Source organism: Ailuropoda melanoleuca, chromosome 15 (assembly GCF_002007445.2).
Source record: "Ailuropoda melanoleuca isolate Jingjing chromosome 15, ASM200744v2, whole genome shotgun sequence".
Taxonomy (NCBI): domain Eukaryota; kingdom Metazoa; phylum Chordata; class Mammalia; order Carnivora; family Ursidae; genus Ailuropoda; species Ailuropoda melanoleuca.
The window spans coordinates 20848179-20862184 of NC_048232.1; the positions used below are offsets into that span (position 1 = coordinate 20848179).

At 41.9% G+C, this 14006-nt stretch overlaps 1 protein-coding gene across 1 annotated transcript in view; it reads left to right on the forward strand.

The window, feature by feature from the left end:
• Positions 1-14006, forward strand: part of ARMC3 (armadillo repeat containing 3) — a 91928-nt gene that overhangs the window by 56785 nt on the left and 21137 nt on the right. Inside the window, exons 11-14 of the mRNA XM_011227013.3 lie at positions 5197-5446; positions 9268-9404; positions 10464-10632; positions 13750-13847. Of these exons, the coding sequence (XP_011225315.2) occupies positions 5197-5446; positions 9268-9404; positions 10464-10632; positions 13750-13847 (654 nt within the window). The remainder of the gene's footprint in view (positions 1-5196; positions 5447-9267; positions 9405-10463; positions 10633-13749; positions 13848-14006) is intronic.

Genomic DNA, 14006 nt, shown 5'->3' on the forward strand with positions numbered 1-14006 from the left:
CTCTTCACAGCGTTCCAAACCTGGCTGTGATAACCAGGAGACCCGTTTATCATCCCGGCCAGCGTCCCATCCCCACACACCTGTGTCGCCTCCCTGGGAGCCCACAGGGCTCGGACACGCGCCCCTTGCACCTGCTGCCTCAGCCCCTCTCCTGACCGCTTGCAGCGTGTCTGCCGCCAATATGTCTTCCTTGGTGTGACAAACCTCGCCGAGACATATGAAAAGTCATGCTGGTGGGAATGGTTGTAATCACTGTTAACAAACAAGGTTCTGATTGCCAATATTACCATCTGTTCCATCGAGTTCCACATATTACCCTGTATGTGGGCTCTGTTAAACAGATTTCTGTACTGCCCAAGGTCACCCTTGATTCATGGAACCAGCCTTTGCAGTTGGGTTCAATGTGAACCTCCAAACTGCAGCAAGGATTTTCTGAGACGTACTGAATAGTGTCATCTGAAGACGTGACCCTAGTAAACAGAGTCGACCATGTCTGCAAAGACAAAATGTGGACATTTCTTTCATATATTAATGGACATATCCCTTTAGACGTGGTCTCAAGTGTAAGATGTCATTCCCTAAACTCCATGTAAAAATCACTTCGCTAAATAATTAGGGAAGCGTTGGGGATGCGGTGAGCTGCTGTAAGTTCTAAAAGCAGAGATCTCAAGTGTGCTGGGCCCTATGCTTTCTTGCAAACATAAAGCCAAACTAGGTATTTTCCCTCTCTCGACTCCTACTGAGGTTTTCTTCATCGCTCCCCTTGAGTGGAGTCAAGTCAATTTAAATATATTGATCTTTTCAGCACTGGGGCTATAAGTAAGACTGAAGCACTGCCTCTAAGAAGGGGGGACCAGTGTAGACGTAGCAAGAGGAAGGAGTGAGTCACAAGGAGAGGTGGGGATGGACAAGAATCACATACAGGAAGGGGCAGTTGAGCGGGTTTTGAAGGGTGAGCTACAGCTCCCCGGGCAGAGGTGGGGACGGGTAGGGCCAGGCCTTTCGGGCAGAGAAAACATGAATGCAAAGACACACAGACATGAAATCGCATAGTATTTTCAGCGAGCTGTAAACAGACACTATGTGTGCAAAGTGACTGTATCTTTCCTTGACCATGTTCTTTGTGCCCCTGCTGTAAGTGCTTTTTCATCGCGGGGCTTGGAGATTTAACCGAAAAGCTTTGTGGTAAACTCCTTTCCACCAAAAGCTTCCATAACGTAATATTTCAAGATCGTTGCCATTCGGTGTGATCATTTGTGCCAAAATATCATTTGAAATAATGTATATATGTTTAGCAAACAAGTGATCTTGAGCTCATGGGGCAGAGAGACCTGATATCTAGTTTGGGGGTCAAGATGTGCTTCCTTGAGGGAGAGGCATTTGTGCTGAGCTTGACAAGGTGAATGGGAATTATCCGGAGGAAGAGTTCATCAGGAAGTAAGAAAGGCGGGCCTATGGGAATAACCAGAGGTAAACCAGAGCCTGGCATGTTGCCGGTCGCCAGGGAGGCCGGAGCACAGAGCCACAAGGAGAGGTGAGAGGGAGCGTGGGCCGGGAGGCAGGTGGACTTGTGTAGGGCCTTGGAGGCCTTGTGGGAAATTTAGGGTTTCAACCCGAGCAATGGGAAACCAGAAACATTTTAAGGAGGGGAACAATCTGATGATGTGTATGATGTATATAATTATAATAATCTGATATTATTATTTTAAAAGATCACTTTAGCTCTAAGTTGGAGAAAGAATCAAAGCGGGGCGGGGGGGCGGGGAGAGACCTGTTAGAAGAGCACATCAATTCACAAGGATTGATGGACTAGATTCGTTCAGTGAGATGGAGAGGGAGACCAGAGAGAGATTCGAGAAATAGGGAGGTGGAAAAGAGTCAGGACTTGGTAATAAATTGGGTACACATGATGTGTCAAACTTCACTTCTGTTTACATATATCAAATGATATAAACAGATGTTTTTATACTTTCCCATATTTGGGTTTTAGTTCGTTTTTTTGAAATGTACATTTTAAACTCTTACTTGATTAAACTCCAACTGATGGAGGTTCACGATAGTAAAAATCAAAATATTTTCCGATTCTCATGATGACATATGGCCCTATAATTCTGGATTTTGTAACAAAGCAGTTTGACTTCTCTCTCGTTCATTTGGATAATGCCATCCTATCTAGGAAACGAAAATGTGTTTTTAAAATATGACAGGCTCCAGCCTGTGTACATAGCAGACACAGAGAAAAAGAAAACAGAATGTCTTGGGTTTGAAACACAAAATTAATGCAATTCTTTTTTTAAAAAACTGCAAAATTCTGTGCTCTATTTCTATAATGACATTAGGGGGCTTTTTTAGGTAAGAATAATAGCTTGATTATTTTCACCATAATACCTTAATCTCCGTTATGCTTTTCACACCTAACCAGACCGCACACAACACATTCTGGGCAGGTACGTACACACGATGCAAATTGTTCTCCCAGCTGCACGCATACGATTCGTCTTTCGGTGCTGGCAGCTATGCTCAATTTAGTAAAAGCTATATTCCACTGTGTACTAGAATCTTTGGTTTCTTTTATAAACAGCTAGGATTTTATGTACTTCTCTTTACTGGCTCATAAAGAGCACAGAAAAGAGCAGAAGGTAGAGATATAAATGAACCAAGGCAAAATATGCCTTTGTCCAGGAGAGAGGAGGAAGGAAACAAGCACAAAGGCTGTGAGCAGAGGCTCACCTGATGAAAATTCCGGAATCTCACAGCCCGTTTTTGTTTGTTTGTTTTAATAAATAAGAAAAACTGAAATGACCAAGTGTGATCCTATGTATTCACTTAAATTTTCCAGAAAACCCCTGATACATACAAAAGACACAGCCCTGGAGAATGTACTGGTATGCGCTTACCTATAATACTTGTAGCTTCCAACCTTGTTATTCTAACACGGTTGCAATGAAACACCTCCACCGCATGCTCCTCCTTGATTCTCCAGGATGTTTTAAAAGGTGAACCTTGTCAAAGGAAAAATAAGTAACAAAGGAACTGTGTCTTCTAACCGAGGCGTGTTTGCAATGATTACAAACCATGAAGTATTTTGGCTGAAGGTACTGATTTCATTCAGTGCCTGAAAAATAAGTCAAAGAAATAAAATGATTTTTTAGCAGGTTTATGTCTATGTTAGTTAGAAAATATGCATAATTTAAAATTCTTGCTGGCAGTTTTAAAAAATTCAGTATTTCAGCTATAGGTAAAAATATGAGAAGTTTCTGATAAACTAATATACATGAGCCTCCAAATTTTTCCTTATTCATACAGTCAAATGATCACCGTTTGATTAATAGTAGGAGAGAGAATTAAAAGTAAAAGTAAAATTATCTTAAGAGTGTTTATTTTGTCCTCTAGGAAAGGAGAGCAAATGCTGGCCCTCAAGCCATCATAGTGAGATGCAGGCCCTTCCTAACAATATTTGTATAGAAACAGATTTTGGTTACGTGTCATCTAACTAAGTTTTAAAGGGAGCCGTCCCAGGAAAAGAATGGGAGAAACCACAAGAAGGATTAAGTATATACTAAAGACTAGGGTATGGGTGGAAATGGAACCAAACTCTGATTTTGCCTTTGTATCAATATAGTGTGTCTTCTGGACAGATTTATTCAAACCAGGGGTGGGAGGTGCCTTCAGGGTTAACACCACCAGAGCCCAGCATTCTCTGGAGTGGCTGCCTCACTTAAGTCATTTCATGCTGGCCCAGTTACGGTTGTTGTGTCCACTTCAGAGATGATCTGAGTGACAATCACAGCTTCCTTTCTCCTCGGTGACACTTCATTACGTCATGCCCTCTCTCGGACAGTTGTGATAACCCGTATTCTTGAGATTGTCACTTCTCCTTCACAATCAGCGAATTTAAGTGACTACCAAATTAAATTTAATTATCAGAATATTCATCAGAATACAGGATGAGGGGCTGAATCATATAGCCTCACTTGTTTTCAGTTTTGGTTCTTAATATGATCCTGAGTGAAAAAAAATGTGTCAGATATAAATCTTAAAGGGATATTCATTTTATTGGAGTCTCAGGTATGTTTTTATTGTCTTGATTACCTCTATTCCCATGATGATGTAAATGGGTTTTTAACACAGAATTTTAGGTCTTCCTTTGAAACTGGGATGCTCTGTATATTCTTATGGCTTGGAACATCTCTTATTTGAAGCAATTTCAGCTCTTAAAGAACATAATTAAATCATCTTCTTCTTGTTAAAATGATCCTCTTTTTTATTTTCACTACTTTATGAGCTTTTTAAGTGATTAGAAAGCAAGGACTATAGAAAGTATAGCATTCTTAAAAAGAGGTTTAGGCTTATTACTTGTGAGACTATTAATATATTTTATGGGTAATCGTGGTCTTTTTATAGCAGAGATAGGAAATTTAGCAACTGAATATGCCTGCATTACTAAAACTAGTTATTATGTCAATATTATGACTTTGATCTTTGATGTTCAATTTGTAAAAGCATTATTCACCTCCAAAATGTTTTGCTCGCTTCGAATGTGTTAACCTCTGCCTACAATTAATAACCTCATTTAAAAAGGAGGAGGATGAGCTAAAGAATTTTAACTTAAACCAGGAGCATCTCCCACTCACTCATTCCTATTTAAAGGCTTATTTTCCTAGGGACTCTTGGGTGACTCAGTGGATTAAGCATCTGACTTTTGATTTTGGCTCAGGCCCTGATCTCAGGGTTGTGAGATTGAGCCGTGGGTCAGGCTCCACGTCCAGATTAAGATTAAGGTTCTTTCTCAAAAATAAAATAAAATAAAAGAATAAAAAATATAAAGCTTTGTTTTCCTACTGGTTGAGAATATCTTATTCAGCTTTCTTTGAATAGAATTTCCTGGTCTTATAAGTATCACCAAGTTAAAAAATGAACAGCTGTTGGGGGGTTTCTAAGAAGTAGTCATGCATTTTTCTATAACTACAAACTGTGGAAGTAGGAAAAGGGTTATTTAAATTCATTCTTAACTGACATTTTCCCAGACTCCATTTAAATCACTAGCACCTCAAGTCTGGGTTCACTGCATTGTAAATTAATTTCTTGCTAAAACCCTACTTAGGTACTCATTTGTTTAATAAGCTCCGTTGTACACTCCGAAGACAATTTCTTGAACTAGGATGAACGGCATTCATTTCTGCTCTATTTACGCAGTGCTGCTGCTGAAGCTAATGGTATTGAGCCATTAATAAACATCCTGTCCAGCAAACGGGACGGAGCCATTGCCAACGCCGCTACAGTGTTAGCGAACGTGGCCATGCTGGAGCCCCTGCGTGTGAACCTACAGAGCCATGACGTCATGCACGCCCTCATCAGCCCGCTGCGCTCCGCGAACACGGTCGTGCAGAGCAAAGCCGCTCTCATGGTGGCCGCAACTGCTTGCGACGTTGAGGCCCGGACAGAGGTGAGAGCTTCAATAACTTAGTCTGTTCTCTCATTTTTCTGGTCCGCTCCTATAGGTGGATTAATTTGAAACATTTTCAAGTGTTTGAACCTACCCATCATTTAGATCCTTCAAAATTGGTGCAACACTTCAACCATGGACTCTGGGTGATAATAATGTGTCAGTGTATGTTCATCATTTGAAACAAATGTACCAGTCCAGCAGGGGATGTTGATAATGGGAAAGCTGCTCGTGTGTGCGGGGGCAGGGAGTATGGGAAATCTCTGTACCTGCAGCTCAATTTTGCTGTGAACCTAAAATAAAAATTACTAAATTGGTGTGTCACTGTGGAAAGCAAATTGGCATTAGCTAGCAAAGAAGAGCGTATTTTATAATCCGGTATAATCCGGCAGTTCTATTTCTAAATTATAGCTAAAATGGTCTCTTGCCTCTGTGCACCAGGATGCATTGTTTATAATATCTAAGCCCCCGGAAACACACCAGTTGTCTAGTTTTTTAAGAGAATGGGTGAATAAATTTGTGGTATATTCATAAAATGGAATTTCACATCAGTGAAAATGAATGAACTATAGCAACAGACATCAACAGAGACGAAACTCAAGCCTAATGCTGAGCAAAATCAAGTTGCAGAAGAATAGGACTTAGGATTCTATTTATGTAGCACCCTGAAATATACAAATCTAAGCAATATGTTGTTTATGTAAATATACATGTAAGTTGCAACTATACAGGCAAAGGTAGAGAATGATTAACCCTAAATTCAAGAAATCCTCCTGGGGGATCAAAGGGAGTGGATGCAATTGAGAGGAACAAACAGGGGTCCAAGGTCATTTAAATGTGTCATTTCTTAAGCTGAGCAGTAGACAAACAGGTGCGCCTTCATTCTGAGGGGTTACGTTATACACATGGGTTCCACATACTCTTACGTTTCTTATATATTTCCAAGTTTTAAAACATGGAATTGCATTTTTTTTTACAAGTGTATCTTATAAAAGTGTGTTTGGTTCTATTCATAAAGATAAGGTAAACCTACAAACACCCTTTTTTTTCCTCTTGCCGTTCTCATATTTACTTGTCACAAGGCACTCCTTCAAACAGCCTGGGGCTTTGTTCCTCTCCTGCCAATATAAATAACAATAGCTAACACTTACTGAGCACTTACTATGCAGTGAGCACTGTGCTAAACACTCCGCAAGCATTTAAGCCTCACTTGTGTTGGGCATGTTTGTAATCCCCATTTTACAGATGAGGAAAATAAGGCTTAAAGACAGAATGTGCTCCCAGCAGAGTTGGTAAATTGGAAGATTAGGGATGCCATCCAGAGCCCAAGCTGTGGCACTGGGTTCTCTGCTCAGATGACTAACAAATCTTTTCTCTTCTGTCCCTTAGGTATTATTCTATCCCCGTGGTGGTTCCCATTGACTCAGTGCATTTGTATTCAACCATAAAGGCACTGAGTCTACCAAATATTTTTCTTAAAGATTTATTTACTTGAGAGAGAGAATGTGCACAGGCACGAAAGTGGGGGGAGGGGCAGAGGGAGAGAATCCCCAAGCAGACTCCCTGCTGAGTAAGGAGCCCAACTTGGGGCTTGATCCCACCACCCAAGAGATCACGACCTGAGCTGAAACCAAGAGTTGGACGCCCGACTGACTGAGCCACACGGGCACCCCAAGACTACCAAATAACTTGTTTACCATCTATTCTGTGTCAGGTTACTATGCTAGGCTTTGCCAACACAGCGATCAAAGCGTTTTGGTCATACCCGCATGCAGTCTGCAGAATCGTCCGTCTCTTTCCATGATACTGCAGCTGAGTCTCCTGCGCTCCCTACACCTGCCACCTCCTGCTTCCCACACTGCCTCCAGACCGATCTTTCAAATATATGATCCTCAACCCTCAACATGTCATGACAAGTCCCCAGTGGCACGCCATTGCCCCAGGGGAAAAGTTCAGCTGCCCGTGATGGGCAAGGGCTCCCATTGACCCACATCTACCCACCTGTGCCTGAAGCCTCTTCCCAGGAGTAACTCCATACTCCATAAATACCATACTATTTGTAATTCTGTCTGTATGCTCTGTTCTCTTATTTATATGTCTTTGATTGCTCTGCTGGGAAAATTATTCTCACTTTTGTCCACCTGATAAAATCGCACTTCTCCTTCAAAATCCATGTCAGCCATCCTGTCTCCCATGAGGCCTTTCTTCAGCCCTCAAGCTGGGGAACGTCCTCCTCTGGGCTTCCCTTACACCCTATGCGTGCTTTCTTTGTCCTCTGCTTTGCATATATGGTTCTTACATGAAAGACTATAAGCTCCTTGAGGCTTTAGGGAAATGACCTGAGAGTTTGTGCCATTAATAGATATCTAGCATTGAGCGCATGCTTATAAACAGTTGTTAAATGAATGGGTAAATGAGTGAAGGAATTAATAAATGAATTAGATCTTTGCCAAAAGAACACATGGAGTTAGACTATCTTATACTCAGAAATAAAGATATTCAGAAATTTGACTTGCTAAAGCCTAAGATGCTTCAAGTAAACTTTTTAAAGCTATAATGTTACGTGTACTAAAGTGTGATCCCTGAGAAGAAAACGTCACCGGACACTGACAGAAAATGACTGAATCAAGTGGATCGTACCCAACGGCTCTTGTCTTCAGATACTACACATAGAAACTGGTAGAATATTCTTTTTTGTCCTCTAGGTTCAGAGGATAGAGTATAGCATTTCAGACAGTGAGACAAGAGCTCTGTCAAATCTTTTTTTTTTTTCTGATTGGAATAATTTTATCCATGAATAATTACCTTTATTACCTGAATTTTGTTTAACGATGTAATTAATGTAGTTCTGTCCAATTCTTTTCCTATTCTTTTATCTCTTCCTCACTCCTTGGAGGAATGAAGAGAAGGCACTGTGCAGCGATAATGAAAATTGGTCTTTTTCTAGTGCGTTGCTATGGAACTGCTTTGGCCACACTGATGATTTGGTGGCAGTGTCCAATGACATGGGTAGCATGTCACTGTATCAATTCCTCCTGCCCAGCCTTGGGGACCGGATCAGTTCCCTATTACTGCTTGTAACAAATGACACAAGAGGCTTAAAGTAATAGAAATCTATTATCGTATGGTTTAGGAGGTCAGAAGTCTGAAAACAGGTCTTCTCTGTTAAAATCAGGGTGTTGGCAGAGCTATGGTTCCTTTGGGAGACTTTGAGGGAAAATCTGCCCTTTCTGGTTTTTACCATCCACCTCTATCCCTGGGCTGTGGCCCCTTCCTCCATCTTAAAAGGGTACTACTCCAATCTCAACTTCTACGCGGCTCCTTCCTCGGCTCCAGGCACCCTTATCTCCATCTTGTAAGGACACTTATAATTAAATTGGGCCCACCTGATTATCCAGGACAATCTCCTCATGTCAAAATTGTCAACTTGTCACATCTGCAAAATCCCTTCCAGGGAAAAGGACACCTTTGGGGGACCATCATTGTGTCTGTCACAGGGCCAAATGAACAGTGTTGACGAGCAGGATGGACGAACATAGGGAAGCAAGAGGACAGGCTCTCAGTCTCCCTCCCATGCAAAATCACAGTGACCTCCCTCGGTTATTTGACGGTGGCCTCCTCTTGACCTTGAACAGAAATCTGGGCTCCTGTCTATAAGGTTTTGCAATAGATTGTTTCCCCTGGATGTAATATTTCTAAATATCCTCAAAGGTTCTTACATAGCTAAAATCGTTCAACAATCAAATGAGATTTTTTTAAAAAAAATATCAGTGTTTATATTCTGTATTCCCAATGCATAAACTTTTGGTTTCCACGTTCAGTTAAGAAATTCAGGTGGCCTGGAGCCGCTGGTAGAGCTCCTGCGCTCCAAGAACGACGAAGTGAGAAGGCACGCCAGCTGGGCTGTGATGGTCTGCGCCAGCGATGAGCTGATGGCTGTGGAATTATGCAGGCTTGGGTGAGTGGAGCTGCCTCGAGTTTCTGGCTCAGACAGAGAGCAGAAGATAAAGGAGCACACTCTTCGGGCCCAAGGAAGGTCAGGCAGAGTCCACACTCCCGCTCGCAGGCTGCCCAGCCCCTCGGGAGCTGTGACTGGCACAGCGGGCCTGTCCTCGGAAGGGACAGCCTGGCAGGAGGGGGTCCCTCTCCGTTCCCCCCACCTGGACATCTCCCCAGCACCCTCACAAAACCACCTTCACCGTCTCCCTGTCCACCTTTTCACCCCGATCGATGCCTCTCTTTCCCTTCCCTCTGCTATCGCTAAACAGCAACTCTGTCTCTCCACTTTCGAAGCGAAAATAAAATGGGTGAGCCATGATTGCACCTCCTCTTTCTCCTGCCTTCGCCCAAACCTCTCTGTCAGAACTAGGCATTGAGGGGCGCCTGGGTGGCACAGCGGTTACGCGTCTGCCTTCGGCTCAGGGCGTGATCCCGGCGTTATGGGATCGAGCCCCACGTGGCTCCTCCGCTGTGAGCCTGCTTCTTCCTCTCCCACTCCCCTTGCTTGTGTTCCTTCTCTCTCTGGCTGTCTCTATCTCTGTCAAATTAAAAAAAAAAAAATCTTAAAAAAAAAAATAAAAAAAGAACTAGGCATTGAAGCAACCTCACCAAAGCAGCCCCTTCCGCCCCAGCAGACGAAGCCATTGCCTTAGCATACCTGCAAACAGGGTTTTAACGTTCCACTGATGAGCTTACCCTATTTCTAACCATGTCTGTGTTCGTGTATATTGTCTGGTCAGCTGAAAAAGGTGGAGCCCCACACTCATGAAGAACTTTTTACTCCCTCAAAGTGTGCTTTTCAGCTGTTTGAATATGAGTCACGACATGGCACATATATTCTCAAAAAGGACTGATTCGTCTTCATAATTCTGTCTGTATTACTTTATCTAAAAGGGTGAGATGTCTTTCACCTTTCCATCTCAATTCTTCATTCGGGGTCTTGGCTGGGTATATAAATGAGAACTTAATGTGGGATTGCTGGTTTAAAGCAAATAATGATTTTTTCTCTTATTGACAGGGCTTTAGATATTCTTGAAGAAGTTAATCTATCAGTAAGTCGAAAAAATAAATTCAGTGAGGCAGCTTATCACAAATTGCTCAACCACTACGTGTCTCTGAAATACAGCCTGACTGGCTATTTGTCATCAAGTAACATAATTAGTGACGGATTCTATGATTACGGTCGGGTAAGTGACAGCGCTAATTTGTATTTTTAGTGCGTACGATCATTTCTTCTTTAGTCATGATGCCATTACATTGCAATTTCACAACCACCTCACACAACGTGCATTTTTATAGGCAGAAACTTGGGAATCAGAGCTTTATTCTTAACTTTGGCTGTAAGATTTTGCATTTGTATACAGTTTTAACTGGAATCTGATTTCTTACAGTAGAATCAGCTTGGTGAAGCTACTCTCAAGTTTCAGAGAAGATATAAAGGAAGGAGCATTTTCTGTTCTGTGATTTCTAGGGCTCGGTGTTAGTGATAAGGATAGAAATATAAGTGTTTCATTTTATTAGTTATAATCTAGTTGAAATTAACCAAATGGTAATACCAAGTTTTAAAATGTAATATAGAAGACCGTTATTTAAGCTGTATTTCTGACTATGATTTTAAAAGCAGTATACAGTGTAATTCAGGGTTAATGTCAAGAGAAACGGGAAGCTAAGAATTAGAATCTTAAGGACTTCTTGGCATTGCTGCTTAAACCAGCATTTTCCTTTCTTCTGGAAACCAAGAGCAATAAGGAGAACAGGGGGAAAAATTTTTAATCTGCAAATGCCACTTTAGGCAAAACTAGGAAACAAATGATCCATACACTTCATTTTTTAAAAATGTAGGAGTTACTGAAAATCCCTGAGATCAGGCAGAAGGGGTGCAGGAGGAGGAATGAAGAGGGGGAAAAATAAGCCCAGAGAGGCACAAGGCAGCTAGTGAGGGCATGTCTCAGAAAGCATCACTGCCTCAGGTGAGGGAAGAGCTCAGAAGTGCAAAGCCAAACGCTCTGTTCGCCAGGCAAGTGCGGGACCCAAGGACCTGGGATGAGCAAGGCTGGCAGCAGAAGCCAGTTTAGATCAGTTTGGTTCAAAAAGGCAGAGGAGACAGGGCCGTGAAAGAATCACATAGCTGAACTGTATTTGCAGGAAACACTATCATGGTAACAGAATTGGAGACATTTTTAAATTATTTTATTTTTTAAGTAATTTCTACTATGTGGAGCTCGAACTCACCACCCCTAGATTAAGAGTCACATGTTCTACTGACGGAGACGCCCCTAGAGACATGTTTTTTAAAGATTTTATTGTCAGAGAGAACGAGAGAGAGTGAGAGAGAAAGAGAGAGAAAGCACAAGCAGAGGGAAGGGCAGGCAGAAGGAGAAGCAGGCTTTCTGCTGAGCAAGGAGCCCGATGTGGGACTCGATCCCAGGACCCTGAGATCATGACCTGAGCCAAAGGCAGACACTTAACCAACTGAGCCACCCAGGCATCGTGAGACATTCTGAACAATGAGAAATGGCTAGCCTAAAACTTGACCCCTGCTCTTCCTTCTGCTATCCCCGGCTTCTGCCCTTGACATACCTGTCATAACACATACACGCACACACACACACACACACACACACCACTGAGAATCACTGCTCCGAGAAAGCCCATCTCATTCAGTGATGTGTAGTTCAAAAAGAACCAGCACATTATTAGTACAAAGATGCTCTGAGAAAAATGAGGAGAAGAGCAGAAAAACCAGCAAAGAACACTTATCAGAACAATGCTAGCCATGGATCAGATAAAACTGTGACAAAATGTATTTGTTAATACAGTTTTAAAAAAATTTAATGAAACAATATTCTTTACAAAGGAGAATTCTCTGATTCCTTTGTTCAGTAAATATTAAGTTTCCAATATCGTAGGTTGGAAGATGTCAGAATACATAGATTTCTACTTTCATGACACCAGTGAGAGAAAACAGACAATAAACAGTAAAGATGACAAATAGATAAATAATTTATAGCACGTGATCAAAATGATCAAAGCTTTGTGGGGGGGGGAAGTAAAGCAGAGGCAAGATAAGGGGGCTCTATGATGTTGGGTGGGTCCTGGCGTTGATGTTCACCGTAATTTTAGACGTTGTGGTCAGGGAAGCCTCACAGAGGAATATCTGAGCAAAAACCAGAAGGTTGAGGGATTTAGCCATGGGAATGGCTGGGTGAAGAGTTTTTTAGGTAGAGGAACATGCTTGACATAGTTAAGAAACGGCAAGGTCAGGGGCGCCTGGGTGGTGCAGTCATTAAGCCTCTGCCTTCAGCTCAGGGCATGATCCCGGAGTTCTGGAATCGAGCCCCATGTCAGGCTCCTCTGCTGGGAGCCTGCTTCTCCCTCTCCCACTCCCCCTGCTTGTGTTCCCTCTCTCACTGGCTGTCTCTCTCTGTCAAATAAATAAATAAAATCTTTAAAAAAAAAAAAAGAAAGAAAGAAAGAAAGAAACGGCAAGGTCAGTGTAGCCGCCGCTGAGTGAACCAAGGGGCAGACTTGTAGGGACTAAATCAGATTGTGTAAGTCTTGAAGACCATCAGAAGGATTTTGGCCTTTATTCTGAATGAAGTAGGAAAACTTGGCAGCGTTGTGGGCAGAAAAATGACATGATCTGTCTGATTTTTAAAGGATCCTGAAAAGTACCTTGCACAAGAGAGGGATCTAACTATAATATGATTGGGAAAAGACCCCAGAAGGTGGTGTGGTCTAACCCCCCTCAGCAGGCTGGTAAAATTGCTCATATAGGACCTTGACTAGCCTATTTTTACATATCCTCACAACATTTTTAGTAATCTGTTTAGTGATTTGTTACTCTTACAGACAACAAATTCTCCCTTATGTATACATCGCAAACGCCCTTATATATACATTGCATACATTGCAAACTCCCTTATGTACAAATTGCTAACTCAACTACTTTCGGGGGCCAAACTGACAATGATGGTGTGAAACAGCTGAGAGTATAAAGCAATACAGATTGTGGGGAACTGGAGGCAAGATGCCCACAAGTTCAAGTTCCTCTTTCAGTATACATTTAAAACACTATAACACAGTATACATTTAAAACACTATAACACAGTATACATTTAAAACACTATAACACAGTATACATTTAAAAACACTATAACACAGTATACATTTAAAACACTATAACACAGTATACATTTAAAACACTATAACACAGTATACATTTAAAACACTATAACACAGTATACATTTAAAACAATAGAACCCATGCAGATACTACTTTTCAGTTCTTCGATTATCTACAGATAAATCCCGGCACCAAACTTATGCCGTTGAAGGATCTCTGCTTACAAGAACCAAGTGATCTCCGTGCTGTACTCTTAGTTAACAGTAAATCTGACGTGTGAGTCTCTTGGGGGAGGAGGGATGCGGGGAAGCACATAATACTTTAAGTTGTCTGTCCATCATCATGTGAATATATGATTCCCAGGACGGTATCTTTTTGCCCCCTGTATTTGGCATCACCCTGAAAACGAACACTGGTCTGTAAACTCATGGCCTG